At 30.6% G+C, this 22,055-nt stretch overlaps 3 protein-coding genes across 4 annotated transcripts; all 3 read right to left on the bottom strand.

Annotated features, from left to right (window-relative positions):
* Positions 1–57: 57 nt before the first annotated feature.
* LOC141528168 (uncharacterized) lies at positions 58–5,420 on the bottom strand. Of its 2 annotated transcripts, none has more exons than XM_074244080.1 (3): positions 1,898–5,420; positions 419–1,782; positions 58–102 (listed from the first exon to the last, which is right to left on the bottom strand). In XM_074244080.1, the coding sequence occupies exon 1, from the start codon at positions 4,962–4,964 to the stop codon at positions 3,951–3,953; it is 1,014 nt and encodes a 337-aa protein (XP_074100181.1). In that variant the 5' UTR covers positions 4,965–5,420; the 3' UTR covers positions 58–102; positions 419–1,782; positions 1,898–3,950. The 2 variants fall into 2 exon arrangements, with proteins under 2 accessions (XP_074100181.1, XP_074100180.1); XM_074244079.1 differs by having other exon boundaries at positions 2,134–5,420.
* Positions 5,421–6,685: 1,265 nt separating this feature from the next.
* On the bottom strand, positions 6,686–8,522 carry LOC141528173 (histone H2A-like). The gene has a single exon (XM_074244085.1). It carries the CDS (start codon positions 8,211–8,213, stop codon positions 7,932–7,934), a length of 282 nt encoding a protein of 93 aa, XP_074100186.1. The 5' UTR covers positions 8,214–8,522; the 3' UTR covers positions 6,686–7,931.
* Positions 8,523–10,025: 1,503 nt separating this feature from the next.
* Positions 10,026–20,933, bottom strand: LOC141528172 (general odorant-binding protein 69a-like). The gene is made up of 5 exons (XM_074244084.1): positions 20,784–20,933; positions 10,644–10,808; positions 10,475–10,583; positions 10,344–10,402; positions 10,026–10,258 (listed from the first exon to the last, which is right to left on the bottom strand). Exons 1-5 carry the CDS (start codon positions 20,835–20,837, stop codon positions 10,235–10,237), a joined length of 411 nt encoding a protein of 136 aa, XP_074100185.1. The 5' UTR covers positions 20,838–20,933; the 3' UTR covers positions 10,026–10,234.
* Positions 20,934–22,055: the final 1,122 nt, after the last annotated feature.

The raw sequence follows: 22,055 nt of genomic DNA, 5'->3' as shown, positions 1-22,055 counted from the left end.
ATTTAAATTAAAAAAAAAAAACAAAATTATTGTTTATAATTAATAATAAATTATTCATCACAAATAAAGTTAGGATATCAGTATTTCAAATAATTCACAGCACTATAGTTTAAAATTTAGAATTTAAAGAAAATGTTAGAACAATTTCAAAAGTTAATTTTTTCTAATGAAATTGAAGTTAGCCGTCAACTATCAATTTTTATAAATTTTCTTTTACTTAATAAATTATACTAAAAAATTTACACTAATAGTTTTTAGAAATTTCTTAATGTGAAATTAAAAAAAAAAGTTTTAATTACAAAAATAGAATCATTAAAAAAATTCTAAAATTTAACAGCTGTGGGCTAATTTCACTATCATTTTTTCTAACATAAATTTTTTCAAAATTTTTCAATATAATGCTTATTTCCGTACACACATTTAAACATGTAGTAGAGTCACTGCAATTTTTGAATTATTCACATTAAAAAGAACACATTTACACTTCACATGAGCAAGTTTTACAATAATTTTTTGTTTTTTCCATGAAACAACTTCCATCATGCCTACGTCAATAGACGAAGTAGGAAAATCGAACACTTCTTTCTTACTATTTTCTACCGTACCATAGATATATAAATAGTCTATATTTTCTTCAGTTGCAGGATTACTTTGTACATTTAACAAACTGTCAATCACAAATATTTTATTGTTGTGCAATTGAACAACATTATTCGGATGATCACAATATAGAGTAAAACCACGTACATTAACTGTTTTAACTTTGAAATATTGTTTTTTATGATAAATAACTGATTCAATAAACCGTTCGTAGATGCACTTACACAACGCACTTTTTTTTTTAATTTTCATGTCATCAGAATTCTCTAATTCCTCCAACCGATTTGCTATTTGGGTAAGAGGTTTGTAGGGCGACTTTACTAAATGTTTGAATAAAGCAATATAGTTTTTTCCCCAAAATGCTGATATTTTGCTCAATGGAGCTTTAAAGTAACGAACATCATCTGGAATATGTATTAAATTATGCATGTTAAGAACTTGAGAATCTTCTCCATATTCCGACGGCAGTAATTCAAAAAAAGTTCTTAGCTAATCTTGAGCATAGTCAACAAATTTAACTGCGTTTAATTCGTCGTTTAAAATTCTACATGCGACAAATAATAATAAATAATGACGATATTTATTTTCCGAGAGTACATCTTTCAAAGCTAAAGGTCCGATATATAATAGAAAAAACCGAAACTGAGTGGCTTTCCACTTTGAAACTTGGTCCGTATCGTACAATTTTCTTTCAAACTCCTGGGGAATATCTGTTGATATGGAATTAATTATTTTTTTTTAAATTTCAGTCTTAGATTTTTTCAACCGAGCACTATGTTTTGTCACCACTAGTAATTTTTCCAAGATACTTTTTTGTACGCCAAGATACAATAAATGCATCGAATCTAATACCACATCACACACTAGATCTAACTTTTTCAATTTTAATAATATACACTTTTCGTCTTTTACATGATGATCTGGCTGTTTTCTTTTCTTAAGGGGCACACCTAGTGTAACGGCCTAAAAAAAACGTGATTTTTGGGAATTTTTATTAAAAAAAATACTTTATCAATTATTTTAAAATTTTAAGAATATATTTATACATGTTTTAAGAATACATAATGAAATTTTTGTAGAAAAAAATTAAATATTTTTTAAGTTATCGTCGATCTCTAACGGCGCGAAAAAAAAAAGGTCCTTCACTGCTGCAGTGATTCCGGCCTTCTCCGTGGATGAAATCTAAAAAAAATATCTCGTTAAACTAGATAATATTGTCTGTACAATGACCTACGATAAAAAAAAAAATCAAAAATTGACAATATGGCGGCGTTTTAAAAAAATAGTCGAATTTTACCTAAAATTTTGGTCGTTTGTGGCCTGCGAAAATTCGATTTTTGATCAGATCAAAAAATCGATAGGTCATTGTACGGAGAACTATATATAGAACATGTAAAAAAATTCGATAGTGATCGGATCATTTGTTTTTGAGTAATCACTGCAGCAAATTCGGAAAATGCTGTTTCGAGAAAAACGCGTTTAAAGATAAAATGATCGTTTCCACTGTTATAAGTGGTTTAAAATCATATTTACAGCTAATCTGCTATTCCAGGGCCATATAATACACCTTCCTCTTCTTCGAAAAGGGCTTGTTCAGCTGAAGAAGCTTTTCTTCGAGATGATCGACCTTCTTTTGAAGAAGCCCTTTGGCGATAATCAGCGATTCGTATTCTCGTGTCGTCCTTAAGAGCCGCAAAATCTCTTGCTGCAGGTCCAACTACCACTCCCATTACATTGAATATCTTCAAAATTGACGAATAACCGTCATTAAATATTGCAGTTGCAAAATTATTTGACAATTCAATAGTTTTGAAGCCATTATGAAGATGCGTGGGTGAAAAGTGCCAAAGTAAACCGTTGTAGCTTTCATTGTTGTTTTGAGTATTGTTAATTTCTTATTAATGTTCTTTACACTTCGGCAACGTGTTCCCATTATTTTTTTCACATGTAGATAGCATTCCAATTTAGCAACAGGAATATCATAAGGATTCAAATCTATAAGTCCTTTGTGGGTAGCGCTATCACCATCACCAATATAGCGGGTATATTTTACACCATATTTACTAATGGAACGACCAAACATGTCTTTTACACTATCCACTTCCATTTTTGAGGCAGATCCTTTATGATTGGCATCACATTCTTCATCGTGTAATGATAGCCATTCCTCATAATCTTCAGGTTCGCTATCTTTTTTTTTTTTCTTCCAAAAACACAACTCTGACAATATGTAGATTTTACGCATGAATCAAGAATTTTCTTGCTGTATTTTCCTGCCAGCGTAACTATTCCAAAACGGGAAGTATGGCCACGTTTTTTCCAGGTACCATCGCCGCTAACAGTCAAATTTGTCTCCGAATTTTCTTTCTTTAATGTAAGCTCTTTTTCTTCATTTATAGCTTGCTGCATACTGAGCTTACAAACAGTTTCGGCTGCAATCTGTAAATTCGTAAAACATCCCGCAAAAGTTTGGTCGTAAAATTTGCATGCTAAATCCATTAATCCACAGAAAAGATTTATCCCATTTATTCCGATGCCCAATAGACGCATCACAGCAACAATACGTTTATTTATTTCAAATGCGTTATTAATCATTGGTCCAGAATTAATATACGAATTGCCACATTCACAAATAATAGCAATTTTGAACCCTAGGCCTCTTGAACTTGCTTGATTGAAAGTAACTTTTTTTTGACAGGTTTTACACACCACTAAATTACTAATTGCACTAAAAACTGATAAAAATTGCAAAATACAATATCCATGAGATGGGTCAATCACAACATTATTGTCATTATTTTGTAATAGCTTTTCTGCGGACGTTCTGGTATTCGCAGTAGATTGCTCAAATGTAAATCTATTTCCGGTAAACTTGCGTTTTTTCGCAATTGATCGATGCTTAGGAACATTGTGAGTTTCTTTTTTATTTGAATATGAAGATTGATCACTCATTTTCAAGAAAATAGCACGTGTAAAATTATGATGCGCTCGATACAACGATCACAATGAGACTAAATGTGTCTGGCTCCGAAAATAATTTACGTGGCAGTAAACGAAAAATTTCTAGAAATTTGTAGAAATTATTATAATGATATATTTTTGTATACCTGAGAGCCAACAATAGAAACTGGAATCGTGTTATAGGGGCTGGAAGAGACAGTAGACTCTGAACAATACTTCAGGTACGTCTCGCAGCTAATGACACTCTAGCTGCCGAGCGGCTGCTCTTTAAAATGTTATAACTCAAAAACTATTTGATATATCGATTTGAAATTTTAATATGTTATTTTTAAAGGTGTAATCTACCGAAATATGAAAAAAAAAAAAATCGACTTTTTCGAAATTTCACACTAGGTGTGCCCCTTAAACGACTTTCTTGTACGTAACTCATAATTGATATCCGGATACACGCGCTTGTGATTTTTAGTGAGACCTTTGACCGTACATCTTTTACAAGCGTAAAATCCCCCTGGAGTTTTTACACTTTTTATAAAAGACCTCGCGGGTGAATCAGCAACGATACAAAAAATTTCAAATGAATATTTAACTTCATTAAGAACGAGTCCATTTAAAATATAATCATTAGTTTCTTCAACAAGGTCACGCAAGTACTCGTTTGCTGAATGAGGCTTAGAGTCACCACAGTATAACGCAATTGTTGCTGGCTTGCTGTCGTAATCACGATGATCAACTTTTAAGACAATAGGCCATACTTGAATTGATGAATTATTAAACAGCGACACTCCGTCAATATGTATCTGAACTGATATATGTTTTTCAGTATAAATATCAGGAGATATAATTTTCTGGAGGGCTTTTTTTATCCCAGTATATATGTAAGTTCCAAATGTTTCCCGGTTGCTCGTTAATGTCTTCATGGGCCGACAATGCTTGGTTCCGAGTAGTTGATGAGCAGTTTTGGGTAAATCCTCATGACCTTCTTCTCGCAATACAGTTAACAGTTGAGTAACTACATTTAATTTTAAACTATTTATATTATCTAAAGTCCAACAACGAAGTTTTTCACTTAGTGTCTTTTTAGTTGTAGATTCTTCATTATTTTGCTGTAGTAAATTAGATAATATGTTGTCATCTAAAACTTGCTGATCTTCAAAAGTATCCTCAATATCAACATTGCTGATCCTATCATCACTGATTTCATCCAAATCTTGTTCAGTAACACTATTGAATTCACTATTTTCTTCTAAACGTAATATTTCTGGAGCACTAGTGTTTTCACTTGCACACGTGTTAACAGTTAGGTTAGGTTTACATGATTCACTAGGCTCACTTTTATCAAGTGAAACTTTTTCATTTTGGTGTAACGCACGCCACTTTTTTACACGGGAATAGGAACTAGACATTTTTAGACTCACCTTTAAAAAAACACTAAAAAAAACTTTAAATTTTTATTGTAATGGTCGGGTATGAGTCTTCACTAGTACAGCCACGTCGTAAATAAAAAGTTCCCCTTCCCTAGGCAAACCAATGACACCGAAGTTGACAGACATTATACATTTTTTTAGAATTTTTCAGCAATAAAATTATTATAAAAAAAATTTAATAAAAAAATTCCACATGTGAAAATTAACAAAAATTACAAGTGAAAAAAGTTTGGAAAATCCAAAAGTGCACGACTCATAAAGCTCATTTAATTATAAAATATAAAAAAAAAAAAAAAATTTTTAAAATAACAGCTGTACTATGAAAGTGATGCACAGGCGCCCCTGGTGGAATAAAATGTACTTAATATCTATAGATATAGATATATCACCATCCATGTTAATTTTACATGGATATATATAAATATACAGTCTTGTAGTTTTCGTTTTTTATTAATTGCAATTAAACGACACTGAATTAATTAATCATTTGCATTCAGTAACCTACAATCGTCGATTAGAATTTAAAAAAAAAAAATTTAACTCAAATAATGGATTTTTTCACAAGTTACCGTGTTTCCGGGTTTCACACATGACGGACAGGAAATTTTTTTGACCTATTTTGGTGTTTTTTTCAAATTCTATTGCAGTAAATCAATTTTTAAAAAGTATGGAATTAATCTCCATTAAATTATCTCGACAATAGTATGCAAAATATCTTGATGCGGTGAACTAACAAGGCTATAATAATAAAAATAGCCGCCAAAATGAGGCGAAAAAAATTTTTCGATCGTAAAGCACTCTCTGATGCTTCGCATCATGAGTCGTGCAATTTTTAGAAGCATTTTTTTATTGTTATCGATTTGTTATAAAAATTAAAAAAATTAACAGTCGTCAGCTATAACTTCAGTATCATGCAAAACATTATAAAATTTTACATTTAAAAATAAGAAAAAAAAGTATTCAAATTATGGAGCAACGATTATCTATCACAACATTTATTGAATATATTAAATTACTCCTTTCATTTTTTTACTCAACAATTAACATAAAACAAATTTTTTTTGAAATTGTGAATTTGTAGAAAATGAAAAAAATTTCTAGTACATTTCTTTTTTCCATTAATACAATTAATAAATCATGTTTATATAAGTAATAAACTTTTTTTTCATAAAAATTTTAAATGTTCGATATCTGAATATTTGACTTTCACTAAGGTCCCTCACACGGCATCTAAGAGCTTGGATGAGCAGGTAGTTCAGTGGGCTAGCCCTCGCAAAGTTCGTGGTTCGAATACTGGACGAACATAAGTTTTTTTTTTCTCGGCCGATATGCATAACAATTTACATATAATTTTATTTTTCATTTAATTATATAAATTTTTTTTTTCCTGACAGATCTAATCAACATAAATTACCTGGATGCAAGAAAATATTATAATGACTTTTCATAAAAAATGGGTTATCTAGTCTTGACCCATGTTAGGGTTACCATTCAACGGCCAAGGCTAGATTATTCAGCCTTGGCCCATGTTAGGGTTACCATCCAACGGCCGAGGTTAGGTAACGCAAACTTGGCCCAAGTTAGGGTGACTCTAGGCTTGGCCAAGGCTAGGTTATCCAGTCTTGGCCCATGTTAGGGTTACCATCGAACGGCCGAGGTTAGGTTATGCAAACTTGGCCCAAGTTAGGATGACTCTAGGCTTGGCCAAGGCTAGGTTATTCAGTCTTGGCCCAAGCCTGGGTAATCATTGGAATGGCCAAAACTAATTACCCAGTTATGGCCCGGGCAAGGGACAGTAAGGGTTTGCCAAGATGGGCTTCCCAATAATGTCCCAGGAATGGCCCCGTCGTTCAACTCTGGGGCTTCCTGTATGGGTTCTTTTATAAGTAAATTATTCATCAACGTCATTTATTAGTTATTACAAGTCCTTTAGTTATGGGAAATTATTTAAGTAGAATTATCTTGGTAAAAATTGAAATAGTAGAAGCATTTGTGTAATTTAGATAGTCAAGGTCATTTTGGAATATATGTAGTTTGAATATTAAATGAGGCTTGTTAAATTTGTAGAATTTGAAATTTGAAATTTTGTAAAATTAATTCTAGGCCGTTGGGCTAAATTTAATTAATTTAGTAAATCTAGTAAATTAGTTATTGAGAAAATAGGTTATGAATTTAATTGAATAATTTTGATTGATAAAATTTGGTAATGAATTAAATTAGTGAATTTGGTATTTTGTATTAAAGAAATGTTAAGCGTAAAATTTCAGGAATTTAGATAATTAGTAATTCGGATAAAGTGGGTATTAAGTTAGCGTCCGGTGGACGATTTCTGTATGGAATTTAGTGAGTATTTAGAAACGTTGTATAGACGCCCGAGTCGGGGGTACAACGGATTAAGTTAGGAAACCGCTGCGTAGAAGTCCGAGTCGGGGGCGCAGTCGGGAATAGGCTTTAATTGGTATTCCGTCAGGTTGACGAGGTAAATAATGTTAATTGGTATTCCGTCAGGTTGACGAGGTAATTAATTGGTATTTTATGGTATTCCGTCAGGTTGACGAGGGAAAATTTAGATTTTAAGGTATTCCGTCGGAGTGACGAGGTTTGAATAAATTGTCAAGGGCCAACGTAGGTGAGAGGTTCTCACGATTAAGTTAGTTTAAGTTGTAAGAATAATTGGCAAGGGCCAACGTAGGTGAGAGGTTCTCACAATTAAGTTAGTTATAAGGAAATTGTTAAGTTTGTAGATTGATTGAATAAATCACTTTAATTGTTATAAATAATTTTTTCTCATGTTTATTTACAGCCTTTCTCGGACTTCTCACGACCCTGTCTTTTCCCTCTCATGCTTCCCCGGTTTCTGGGACACCGTGTCTAAAATCCCAGTGGCGATTTCTAAAGAGGAAAGGGGTAGCGCCCTTTTTATTTTGAATGGAGAGAAAATTAAATTTAAGAGCTGCTTTTCTCAGTCTTTTTAGGTAAAAGAACAGCCTGGATGTTGGGCAAGACACCTCCTTGAGCGATGGTGACTCCAGAGAGAAGTTTGTTTAACTCTTCGTCATTACGGATGGCTAACTGAAGATGACGGGGAATAATTCTGGTCTTCTTATTGTCACGAGCGACGTTTCCAGCCAACTCCAGGACTTCAGCAGCCAAGTACTCCATAACAGCGGCGAGATAAACTGGAGCTCCAGCACCAACACGTTCAGCGTAGTTTCCTTTCCTCAACATTCGGTGGATACGTCCAACGGAAGATGGTCCCAGTGTGGCGCCCTTTCTAAAGAGGAAAGGGGTAGCTAACTGGACCTGGGCTAAACCCCCCGGTTACAATATTAATTATCTTTTTATTAATATTTATTTATAACGTGGTTGTTATTTTATTAACATTAAGTCCGCTTCATAATAAACTGCCAGCAGCGAAAACATTAGCGCCACTTAATAGTAATTGTTCAAAATTTACTTAAAATCATTGATCGGTACACTAGAATGTGACTTTTTTTTTTTACAATCTCTCTCAATTTCGTCTGGGTGTACTCGCAAAGTTTGTAAAAAAAAGGAGGGGGTAGAGTCTCTAGAAAAGAGTCCCTTTACGGACGCCATCCAACGCTCAAAAGTTGAATTTTTGGAGCGAGTATAACAAAAATGTAATTTTCGTGTTATTTTGAGCTCTTCGAAAGGAAGTTTCCTAGAACCTCAAAACGTCAACATCCGTTGAAAACTCGATTTTTGAAAAACGGGGTGAAACCAATATAATATACGGAGTGTATAGTCTTAAATCTACCAGAGTCATACAGTATTGTTACTGTAGGACGACTTTTTGCTGTCGTAACGCTCTACAAGTAGCTCTCTAGTAGATGGCTCTAGTAACAATATTTTTTTTCCGTGTCACTTATTGACAGACGATAATCTGTCATGTTCCAACATTTAAATCTACTTGAATGACGAACATTAGAATTAACTGATAAAGGCTGAATCAGCTTTATGCAATAATAAATCAATAAAAATAATACAAAGAAATGATTATGAAAAAAAATTTTTTAAGAATAAATGACTTCGACTAACCTAGAGGCCACTGTCGTTACAATGCACATGCGCACCTACTAAATTCGGTATATGTTTATGCTTAATTTTAGTTTTTCATTAACTATGATTAAGTAACACCGAGTTCGATGAGTAATTGAGAAACCAAATCTAAATTTGAAAGCTATAAACTATTATAGTTTAGAGCTTTCAAACTTCTTCACGGGCGGTGTATTAATTTTCTTTTTTCCCCTCCGGGCGTGAAGCGTCAGCTTTAGCCCCGCTGCGCTAAACGAAGTTTTCGCTTTATGCCTTCGTCGGAGAAAAAAATAGTATACACTTCTCGGGAAATAAATAAGAAAGCCTTAGATCACATGTTTGTTGACCTCGGCTTCGCCTCGGCCAGCAATTGCATGTGCTCTGAGACATTTCTTACTTTACTTCCCTAGGGGTGTAATATAATATTATATCCACCCAAAAGTATAGAAAAATATTGCATTGAAATAGTATATGATTCATGCCAAAGAAGGAAAATAGAACATTCCAATCTGCGTGTAAAATTGCTCCTGAGTCGAAAATGATAGTGGCAAGTATTTTTTTTTTATTTACACTATTATTAACTGATATTTATTGAAATTTTTAACACTGTTCTTAATTTTTTTTTTTTTTATTTATTTATTTAACGTCGCTCTAACCGTTTGGTCCTAGGCGACAGACTATTCTTGATTTAAATTTATTAAGACTAATTTTCTATTTTTTTAGTTCGGTTTTCTATAAAAAGCGTATTTTTTGGTTTTTTTTTAAACTGTTATTCATAAAATAAAATATACAACCATATGAACTGCGTGACATTTTCACTAACCTTCCCACAAAAACAATGGCACAAAATTTAAATTTTTAGTTAAAAATATAATAAAAAAAATTTTCTTTCTTGAAGCATTCTCAATCCTTCGCATTATGATGGAATAAATATGAGTAAGTTGAAAGCAGTGATTTGATCATTTTAAATAATAACTATAAAAATTAGGTTTTTAAGAAATTATTTATTGATCAAGACAATAAATTCATCTTTCAATTTCAAAGCCAAGAATATTTTTATTTGGAACAAATTTTCAAATGACTATTTTTTCGTTTATTCATTTAAGAATCACCTTAACCGCTGATAGTCCATGAATCAATTACCAGAATATGCAAAATTCTTTTTTCGAAGCAATGTTAACTTTTCTAAACATTTATCCCATTAAGAGACTCGGAACCTATGACAAATAATTATTTATTGTTATTTAATCAATATCATTATTTAAATTTTATTAATAAAAAATTGAATGATAAATTTCTTACATTTTTCTCATGGAAACAATTAAATACCATTTGGGCCGTATCACATGGATCAGCAGCCTCTGAAAAATTTTTTTTTTCAATTAACATTAAGAACATTAATCTTTTTTGGCGGTGAATATTATGACACTTACTTTTAGTTCCACATTCATTTACAGCATTGACAATGGTATCACGATTTGGTAAGCCTTCAGGAATTTTACTTATGACCTTATCAACCATCAAGGAACCATCTGCAGTCGCCTAAATCCAAAAATCTATCGTTATTATCATTATTGTTTAATTTAAGCAAAAGTTACATACCAGACCAAGTTCCTTGACAACACAGGCGGCATAGCAAAAGAATTGACGGTCGTTTATCATTGCACCTTGAATCACGCGATCAATGACACTACTGTCAACAGGAACGGTCCGGTCACAATCTCTGCGAGCTCTTCCAAATTTAACGAGATCTTCAGGTGTTATTGCCTATCAATATCCATAACAAATACTAAACAATGAATATATTTCCAGAGAGAATTATGTTAAATATACGGAAAAGAAATTGCGGCAAATCCAACTACACTTGGAGTATCATTTACTACAGGATGGACTAAAGTATATATACGCTATAGTTTGTTTACGGATGATTTTCAAGTACATTAAATCCAACTCCAAGTGCGGTTGGATTTACCGCACGTTTTTTTCCGTGTAATAATAAAAATTTAGTGGTTTCTGGATGAAAATTTATTAAATTATTAAATCACTAAAATATATGTGCCAAAAGTATACTGATGAAGGATTTCTTAGCATTTAAGAAGATTTCTTTGTATTTAAGAAATATTTATTATTATTTATGAAATCATTTCTTAACATTTAATAAGTTATTTCTTTCTAGTCAACAGGGCCTGGAAGTTGGGGCCAACAATTAAACTTAAAAATAGAGCAAATTTAAATTAATAATAACAAGCGAAATGACGATCGCGAGCAAGTTCAAGCGCTTAAATACTATACTATATTTTAAGCATAAAATGTCAAAATAAAAGTGAGGTTGGCATCAAAACACGTGGGCTTGAACAATACAATCTGACATCAACGACAAAACTATAGAATAAAAATCACAAGTACAGGATAATGTGAAATATTTACAAATGTTTCATGAAATTTCAGATAATTTTTAGCAAAAGTCTTCGCGTACAGATTTAGGCTAGACGAAAGAGGAACAAAGTTTTAGAAGCGGATTTTAATACTTGTGTGGTAGACAACAGTAGATAAAAAAAAAATAGTTGACTTAAAATAATTCCGGTCAAATACTTGAAATTTATAAAAAATATAATTTTTATATTTTTACCCTTTTTTCTATTAGGCTTAACTTTTTGCTGGTAGATATAGAAAAACATATTCTCTACAAAATAATCTCGAAATATTTTTGGCTCAGACAAGCTCAAAAAATGTTACACAATAATTTCGGTTAAAAACTTGAAAATTACTAAAAAATTAGGTTTTACATTATAATTTTTTCCTGCTGATCGATTTAAGCTCAAGTACAATCAATACAATTTAGCTATTTGCCACCTTAGTTTTTTTGTCTTATTTCTTTGTCTTATCTATATCTAGTTTCAAGAGTTCAAATTTTGAAGAAGAAAACTTTCTTGAATCAAGATTGACTCAGTGTGGCTGAGTTTCCTGATGTCGATAAAGGTCTACCCACCTGATTTAAGCAGTACCGAGACAAAAACATAAATATATGTAAACATAAGCTCAAGATATTGATTGATAAAAAATCTGATAATTCTTTATTTCAGAAAAATATAACAAACTTTATGTAATATTTTTACCTTACTAATTGATAATTTTTAAAAATAAATATGCCTTATAAATCAGAAATCAAGAGTATTTTTCAATTATTGGTCTACTTGCAAATTTCGAACATTTCATTAAGTCAAAAACTCGTTGACTCGAAGTTTTTATCACTTCCCTCGAAGTTCGGGTTATCGAGAGTCTACTGCATTAGAGTAAGCCAAAATTTAATTTCCGCCCACTTTGCCCCCAAAATTTTGAGTCCTTCTAAATTTCAGAGGGGCTCCTTTGCCCCCTTCCCCTCTTCTACTTATTAAATGTTAAGAAACTTAACCACAAAAAGTGTTATATAAATCACTCAATTTCCACAATCTCAAAAACTTTTCCACATTTTATTTTCATATCATATTAATTACAAAACAATAAAATAAATTTTTATAAACAATCAATATGGCGACGTGGCCATGCACATTTGAATGTGTATCTATGGAGGGTAAAGGTAAGGAGGACCATCTAGTATGGGGAATCAGTTGAAAAAGTGTCCACCAGTAAACAGCAAATTATGATTCAAAAAATTGCCAAAGTGGCTCTAGTGTAGCAAAAGGACGTAATAATTTAATATTTTTTGTGACTTTTGTAGTGAGGAGAAATGCAATATTTAAAACCTAAACTACTTACGTAGTTGAATGTAATTAAGTAAATATAACCTATAAAACTGCTAAAATAATACAGATAGCGATTTGATTGTTTTAAAATTTTTATAGGTACATTTTTGTTTTTTTTGTAATTTCATTGTTGTTAATTTTAATAAAATAAGTGTAATAATAATGGGAAAGCTTTGCTCAGTGAAAAGTTGTTCAAGTGGACGTAAATTAAAAAATAACGGAATTGATATATCTCAACCTCTATCATTTTTCGTCCAACAGTATGTATAATAAATTTTTATTAATTATTTAACAATAGCGAAGTGAACAGTTAAATAACTTTTTAATTTTTATAATAAAAGAAAATTATACAAAAGTTGATTAAAAAAATTAAAGTCTTAATGTTTTTGGAAAATATTGACATTATTATTATTGATGGATGAAAAATATTAAAAAAATGTAACATGTTCCTAATAATACTTAATAATTTAGGCAATTAATATTTTTTGTTTATATCAACTTCTAGACTCTGGAAAAATTGAATAAATGGAATACAGCTTTAGGCACTACAATGAAAACAACTGACTATATTTGTCATTTACATTTTAAAGAGGAGGACATAAAAATGTACGAAACGTTCAACATTAACGGGGAGATCACGATTTTTCCAACAGGTAAAAAAACTTTACGAGATACAGCTCTGCCAACGGTCGAACATCAGTTTCTCCCTGTAGCCATACATGACGTTGAAGGAAATGTTATAAATCAACTACAAAAACCGAGTTCTAACCATAATAAATCTGAAGAAAAATTAAAACATGAAGATAAATCTAAACAACAAGAACTATTAGCTGATCAGAGAGTCTCTGATAGAGTTATGGATATGATTACACAAAGTAAACACGATTTAGAACTAGTGCAGTTGAATGAAGAAACTCATACTGATCAACAAAATGATAAAGAACCTGAAGTCACTTCTCAGCCAACCGAGAAATTTTTGATAATCTGAAATCTTCTGTGCTACCGCAAGGTTAGATGTATTTTGAAAAACCAGAAGGGTTGGAATTCTTTCGGATGGATGCTAAAACTATGCAAATCGTAAACCGTTTACGAGTAAACAAAGACTTATCTGTTACTGTAAGTTCTTGCAAAATAATTGTATTTGTCTCAATCTCTTTAATACCAATAATTAATTGCAAACACATTATAGGTTATTTTTTCGACGAATGAGGAATTGACTACAAACGATAATATATTTTCATTCAAAACCATCTACGAGTACTTGAAATTCGTAGAAAAATGGCCATTATGCGTTGGTACTCAAATAGACAAAAAAAAGTATAATCGATTTTTATATTAGCAAAGAAATATACTTATATGACGAGTAAAAATATAATTATCTTTTTAATTATTACATCAAATTTTAGGTTTTCACAAACTTGTAAGGGTGTAATTTTTGGTGACGAGTCTTATACAAGAAATCAAGCGAATCCAAGATGTAAATCTTGTAGAGTTTTACGACATCGCTTACAGAATTGTAATTCTGCTTCAAATATTTTAGAAAATACGATTTCTCAAAAACGTCGTACTTCAAATCTACAAAAACGATGTAAACGTTTAAAAATATCGGTAAGTTATTATACATATACATACCAGAAACTTTAAAGCTAGATTTTATTATGTGTAGATAATCCGGTGATGGTTTTAAATTTTAGACATTAAAAGAAGCTGTAAAATCTAACGATATTATTTTTTTTCTCCTGCAGGAAAGCCACACAATTTGTGCTTTTTCAACGGTTTTTTGACAGCGACTATCATTTGTGGACCCATAAATTATTGTTTTTTTTCATCCATTTGTCATATATTACATTTTTAATTTTTGAATATATTTGTATATTAATGATATCGTCAAGATAGCTATAATTTTGAAAAAATAATTGTACATTCGTCCTAATATCGAAAAAATTTAAAATTTTTATGTTTTTCAAATTGTACATATTTTAATTCCTATAAAATAATTGTGCTATATACTGCTTTTATTTCCGTTTACAGAATTAATAGCTGTTAATTATTTTATAGAACCCTTTTTATACATTTTACAATACAATGACAATAAATACAAAGTTTTTAAATAATATTTGTGTTGATTAAATGTTATACTCAGTAGCTTCTTCAGATTTAAACGATAATAATTTTAATTTAATCTCGGATTTAATAACTTGATATGAAGAAGGAAATGTTAGTTGTACATAAGTAATACTTTAACGTCAAATGGTGAATGTCGTTCTATTACAACCGAGGTTTATTAGTTATGCTGTTTGATGAATTCCGTAAAATGGCAAATTTTTTTGGATTAACTTTTAAGTATGTAACATTTACATATTTCTTTTTAAGTTTAATACTAATTATTTACAGAAAATGAAGCTGAGAGAAAAAGTGTATCAGGCGAAATTTGAATGTTCTTAGAAATCAAAAGTTGCAGTTAATAAAGCTATTATGAAGTTACCTAAAACATTTCAGAGCGTAGTTAATTCATGCTTTGACGCAGCTCAAAAGAAAAATTGTAAAGGCCGGCGATATACATTAGAATGGATTTACGAGTGTATTTTAATACGCATAAAAAGCCGAAGAATATATCAATCTTTACGTACTAGAGATATTTTACCATTACCGTGTATTGAGACACTAAATAAATTTATACGAAAAATAAGCAGTTCAGCTACGGATTTCAGCCAGCTATTTTTCAAGGATTACAGCAAAAATGTGAATCAATGGATAAATGTCAAAAACGTGGAGTACTTCTTGTTGATGAGATGAAATTGAGTGAGGGTGTTTATTTTGATTCTCAAGAAATGAAATTTAATGGATTTGTTGACTTGGGTGAACACACTCCAGAGGACTTAAGAAATAAAACTGCAGATCATGCTCTTGTTTTTAAGTTTGTACCTTTTCAAGGTCGATGGGTTCAAGCTTTGGGTTGCTTCCTCTCTAAAAGTGCTTGTAAAAGTGAACCACTACACAAACTTATTCTAGAGTGTATCATATTGATGGAAAACAGCGGAATTTGTATAGACGCAGTTGTCATGGACGGTGCATCATGGAACCGAGAGGTATGGAAAATATTAGGAGTGAACGAAAATAACATAAGCTGTGAACACCCTTCAGATAGTTCACGACGTTTGTGGATGATTTCTGATTTTAATCATTTAGTAAAATGTTTCCGAACATCAACTTTGGATGAAAAGATTAGCGAATTCATGGTAACGTTCAAATATAAGTTTATTTCCGATAATCCAGAATAATATAATTAACTAAGGCTATAAATTTTTCAGACGCCCTATGGAATCGTTAAAAAAAACATTGGGAAGCTCTTCTAGAGGAAGAAAACTATCGTCAACCAAATATGAAAATAGCTTATAAATTAACACCTGCACATTTTAAACCAAAAGGTTTTCAAGTAATGAATGTACCTCTTGCAACTGAAGTATGTATACTTGAATATGTTATTACATACTATTTTCGATTGATAAACTAATAAGATAAATATTCAGACACTTTAAAAATTTTATTCTCAATAGATTTACAATAATTTTTTATTATTTTAATTATAGGTTTTTGGTCATGAGGTATCTGTCGCGATGGCTCATTACCAACCTATGTGTGATAAGTTGAAAGATTCAACTCCGACACAAAAGTTCATAGATCTTGTTTTTAATTCAATCCAAGCTATGACTTCTCGCATACCTAGAGATGCCCTGTATGCAAGAGAAGATTGTCGTCAAAAACAGGTAAGAATTATTTAGTAAAACATAATAATTTAAAATTTTAACTTTGTAGGTTTCATAAAAATTTGAAAGTTGAAAAAACATATACCGGAATGACAAAGAATACTTCTCTATTACAAAACTGTAAGGTACTTCATACATTATGATTACTTCATGTACATGGGCTAATAAAATAATGTTTTATCGTTGATTTCTTAAGTAAAAAATATTTTTAGATTCATCCTTGATTTTTGTTTTGCTGTGATTGCATTTGTGGTCCAGTTTATTTATCATTGTGATCTTGACTTCATAGTAAAAACACAGTGGAGACATTGGAATCGTGATAAATACAACAGTGGATATTTTCAATTAGTACATATCTTTTAAACAGTTATTTTAGAATGCTTCCGCGTAAACAATATTTCCACCGTGAAGTCAAAACTGCGAAGATTTTTCTTAGCATGTGAACTGCCTCTAATGGCAATAAATGATGATACAGATTAATAACTTTGTACAATTAATCTTTGCCATTCTACGTAATTACGTTTTAAATCATCTCTCTCAAATTTTTTAGTCAATTTTAGAATTCCTGCAGTTTTTGCAAAATTGGGAAAATTTAGAAAAAAAAATTCCCATATCGAAGAGCACTTTACTTGGTTTGAAAGTGACGTTGCGAGCTACCCTTGAAATCCTAGATATGCTTAAAACCGAATGTGGATTTAAATATTTAATGACAGCAACGTTATCACAGGATCCTTTAGAGGTAATTGTATATAATTATTATTGACTATATTTATTATAACATGTTAAAAATTATCATTGATATTTTATTTCAGAGATTTTTTTCTGTCATGCGACATTCATGTGGAGGAAATGATCACCTTGATCCGAAAATGTTTACTCAACTTTACAGATTGGCTTCTACATTTTCACTCATACGCCCTCCGAAAGGATGTAATGTTTCTGGGGAAAATCTTTTGAGAAGCTTAATTGAACCTGAACTGTCAATTTCTTCAAATTTAGAGCGACAGCTATGGCTTCAAGGTATTGATGACATGCTACAAAATTCTGAACCGCAAGTGGAAAATTCTTCAATTGATGAAGATCATGATTATAATGAGGCAGTAACCAGTGATGCCGTTCAATCATACATTGCGGGTTACATAAGTCGCAAATTGCAAAAAATTGTGAAGTGTTCAGATTGCTTACAAAATATTCATATGAATCCAAGAGATGGCCAACGATTACATAGAAACGATGTAATTCTGAAAATGGATTTATATGGTGGGCTTATTTATCCTAGCGAAGAGTTATTTGAACTGACCAAACAATTAGAGAAGTGTGTTTTAAGAGCTGTAAGCAAAAATTTGACAAACCTAGAAACCATTACTCAAATATCAGATGAACTTAAAAAAGAGTACTTGATAAAAGTTGGGTGCTTTATTCATGAAAAAGAATTAACTGTTAAGATTATTGACATTTATATTGTAATGCGAGCGCATTTTTTAGCGAAATCAGAAAATAAGCGCTACGACGCAGCAAAAACGAAAACAAAAATGAATAGAAAAAATGCAAAATTAATTTCTTGAATGTACGACTTATTTTTAAAGAAAAAATGTTATACTATATGTTATATAATGTTAAAAAATTAATCAATAAATGACTTTTATCTTGTTATAAAATCCCTGATTAAAAAAAATCATTCAAATGGATTCAGAAATTTTTTCGTTGAATTGTATCAAATACGTTTCCATTTTTCTTTATCGACAGGGCTTTTAGGTAACAAATTGATTTATTTGAATTAATTATTAATTTTATTTTATTCCTGATTGATTTTAATGTAAATAATGAACATTTTTGTAAGAAGCGCGGTTACAAAGAGGAAGTCTTTCTTTCCTTTTTTAATCTAGTTTCCTACTCTAATTATTTGTGGCGCTATCAACAGATTCGGTAGAATCTGGCGCCAAGTTCCGTTCTCAAGCCAGACTACCGAGTGTGTATATACCGTAAGCAGAATCGTTTTTTGAGGTTACAAGTTTTTTTTCAAATTTAATTTGATTTTTTTTTTATATGATATTTTATAATAGTAGTTCATGCTTTTTATTACGCGTATTACTTGATTATTATCAATTATCTTTATAATTTCTATTTAAAATTATTAAAAATAATCAGCACAAACTATAGCGACCCAGATTTTTAGATTTTAACTTTTTTCTTATGTAAAAAGCGGACGGCCAGAGACTAAATAATATAACGATGCATGCTAATCTTATAATAGATGGAAAACTACAGTGAAAAAAAGATATTTGACAGCTTGCAATTACACACGCCAGGCGGCGCAAGAATAACTTTTACATGAACTATAGCTTAAAGGGGATAGTTTGCCACCGGAAATGTATTAAATTAAAATTGTCAATTTTTATTATAATTACAAAAAAAACTGAAATCCGAACAAAAACAGTTTCACTGTAAAAAAATCGTGCCAAGTCCACGTTCATAAGACTGTTAAGAAAAAAAAATTTTATTTCTTTACAAAAAGATATAAAATAAAAAATTAAAAAATCCAAGTAACCGATATGGTTGTATATGATTTTCGAAAATTAAAAAAAAATTTTTGTAAATTTAAAAATTAAAAGAAACAATTTTGGAACGTACTTGGTGTGCGTTATTGTGTACTTCAATTTTTTTTTAAGTGTCCTAGTAGATACAATTTAGGAATTTCATAAAAAGTGAAATATTTCGTAACTACGCACACTAAATACGTTCCAAAATTGTTTCTTTTAATTTTTAAATTTACAAAAATTTTTTTTTAATTTTCGAAAATCATATACAACCATATCGGTTACTTGGATTTTTTAATTTTTTATTTTATATCTTTTTGTAAAGAAATAAAATTTTTTTTTCTTAATAGTCTTATGAACGTGGACTTGGCACGATTTTTTTACAGTGAAACTGTTTTTGTTCGGATTTTTAAATACTTTCCACTTGCTACAGTGGCGTCATCTTAATTTGCTGTTTTCCGTGGACACTTTTTGATATATAGAGATGGTTCTCCTTACCTCTACCCTCCATATGTGTATCGCACAGCCTTTACTACTACTTATAGGCATAAGTACACAGACAAGTCGGGGTATAGCCATCTATCGACTGTTTCTCTTCAGAAATATTTCTTAACTATTAAGAAATCTTTTTTGGTGATAAGAAATATTTGTTTCAATCTAACAAGGCTTCGTTAGGATTAAAAATATTTCTAAAATGTACATAAGTAATTTCTTTTATTTTAACAAGTATTTTTAATTAAGAAATATTTTTTATTCCCTGAAAAATCGCTCGACAAATTTTTAAGAAATCAATCTTTTACTCCCAAAGAAATATCCTTTGACCAGTGTATTAAATATCAATATTTAAGAAATCAAAGTAAGAAAATAATTACTTTTAAAAAATATAGTCATAGTTAAAATAATTTTTTTGTGAAATTAAAATTTTTTATGTTAAAATATCCTAGGATTTAAAGCAAAAAGACCAAGAATTATATTAATGCTTACTAATAGCATTGAACTTAATGAGATTTATAAAACTAATTACTCTTTCACTACATCAATTCTCTGATTGCATATGTAACGTTCTCGCCGAAATTAAAAATTACTTTGGACTAATTATTCTTAGAATTTTACGAAGAGATTTCATTGCTAAATATGTAACGGAAATCTCTGAGATAAGAAGCCGTCGTGGCTCGTGGTCAGTCTAATCATGCAATTCAGCATGAAACTTGGGCCTCGACGACGTTCTCGAGGTGTAACCTGAGACCAACAATGGCTGACAAAATAATAATTGTATAATTATATAGCCTAACGAACGGGCAGTCCATCGAGAATCTGTATAGAGCACGGAGCTCCGCTCCGTGCTCCCTCGAATTATACATCGGTTTTCATTGATATACCAATAAATGTTATAGGTTTTAGTTATATACCAAGGACGATTTATTCAGCTAACCAGTTTGAATGCTTACTTTTACGCAATATTATAATTATTTGATTAGTCTAGCTGTACGGCCCTCCTGGAGTCTATCGATGTCCTAAAAAGGCCAGCCTGGATTTTATATTTCTATAATAGTTTAAAAATTTTAATAAATGAAATTTTTCAGAACGTTACACATGTAATTTTTTTTTTTGCATTAAAATAAATTATTTTTTCACCACTTCTATAAAAATTCACTAAAACTTCGAAAAAATTTAAATTCAAAATATTAAACTCACCGCTTCTGTGACAATAACTGCTGCGAAAAGTAAAACGACCGCGAATCGATGCATGATTAAAGATTTTTAATTTGAAAATGATATTTGGTCGTCGATACTTAAGCTTATATACAGAATCCATCTAATTATTTTCCAATCACATCTTCTAAGAAAATATAATCGTCGAATAACCGATACGAAAAATACATCGATAAATTTTCCGCCTTAAGCAATTGCTGTTCATTAAATTATTACCTCGCCACTGATAAATAATAAACTAATAAAGTTTTTTTCAACTTTTTTATATCATTAGTCAGCATTATTATCCATCTGTGCTTACAATCCAAACAAAAACAGTTTCACTGTAAAAAAATCGTGCCAAGTCCACGTTCATAAGACTATTAAGAAAAAAAAAATTTTATTTCTTTACAAAAAGATATAAAATAAAAAATTAAAAAATCCAAGTAACCGATATGGTTGTATATGATTTTCGAAAATTAAAAAAATATTTTTGTAAATTTAAAAATTAAAAGAAACAATTTTGGAACGTATTTAGTGTGCGTAGTTACGAAATATTTCACTTTTTATGAAATTCCTAAATTGTATCTACTAGGACACTTAAAAAAAATTGAAGTACACAATAACGCACACCAATGGATTTTTTAATTTTTTATTTGATATCTTTTTGTAAAGAAATAAAATTTTTTTTTTCTTAATAGTTTTATGAACGTGGACTTGGCACGATTTTTTTACAGTGAAACTGTTTTTGTTCGGATTTCAGTTTTTTTTGTAATTATAATAAAAATTGACAATTTTAATTTAATACATTTCGGGTGGCAAACTATCCCCATTGAGCTATAGTTCATGTAAAAGTTATTCTTGCGCCGCCTGGCGTGTGTAATTGTAAGCTGTCAAATATCTTTTTTTCACTGTAGTTTCCCATCTATTATAAGATTAGCATGCATCGTTATATTATTTAGTCTCTGGCTGTCCGCTTTTTACATAAGAAAAAAGTTAAAATCTAAAAATCTGGGTCGCTATAGTTTGTGCTGATTATTTTTAATAGTTTTAAATAGAAATTATAAAGATAATTGATAATAATCAAGTAATACGCGTAATAAAAAGCATGAACTACTATTATAAAATATCATATAAAAAAAAAAATCAAATTAAATTTGAAAAAAAACTTGTAACCTCAAAAAACGATTCTGCTTACGGTAATATACACACTCGGTAGTCTGGCTTGAGAACGGAACTTGGCGCCAGATTCTACCGAATCTGTTGATCGTTATC

Source organism: Cotesia typhae, unplaced genomic scaffold (assembly GCF_013202065.1).
Source record: "Cotesia typhae breed Kobodo isofemale line unplaced genomic scaffold, CoteBio_Ctyphae contig_43, whole genome shotgun sequence".
Classification (NCBI taxonomy): Eukaryota; Metazoa; Arthropoda; class Insecta; order Hymenoptera; family Braconidae; genus Cotesia; species Cotesia typhae.
Note: the sequence above shows the minus strand (reverse complement) of the source record. Positions and strands in the feature narration are given on the sequence as shown.

What these genes read in the sequence shown, in the direction of transcription:
- LOC141528172 (XM_074244084.1), bottom strand. Translation starts at nt 20,837, where the DNA reads ATGCATCGATTCGCGGTCGTTTTACTTTTCGCAGCAGTTATTGTCACA. An exon ending in CAGTTATTGTCACAGAAGCG is followed by an intron (nt 10,809 to 20,783) that starts GTGAGTTTAATA and finishes GGATATTGATAG; the next exon opens with GCAATAACACCTGAAGATCT. An exon ending in TTGTCAAGGAACTTGGTCTG is followed by an intron (nt 10,584 to 10,643) that starts GTATGTAACTTT and finishes TTTTGGATTTAG; the next exon opens with GCGACTGCAGATGGTTCCTT.
- LOC141528168 (XM_074244080.1), bottom strand. Translation starts at nt 4,964, where the DNA reads ATGTCTAGTTCCTATTCCCGTGTAAAAAAGTGGCGTGCGTTACACCAA.
- LOC141528173 (XM_074244085.1), bottom strand. Translation starts at nt 8,213, where the DNA reads ATGTTGAGGAAAGGAAACTACGCTGAACGTGTTGGTGCTGGAGCTCCA.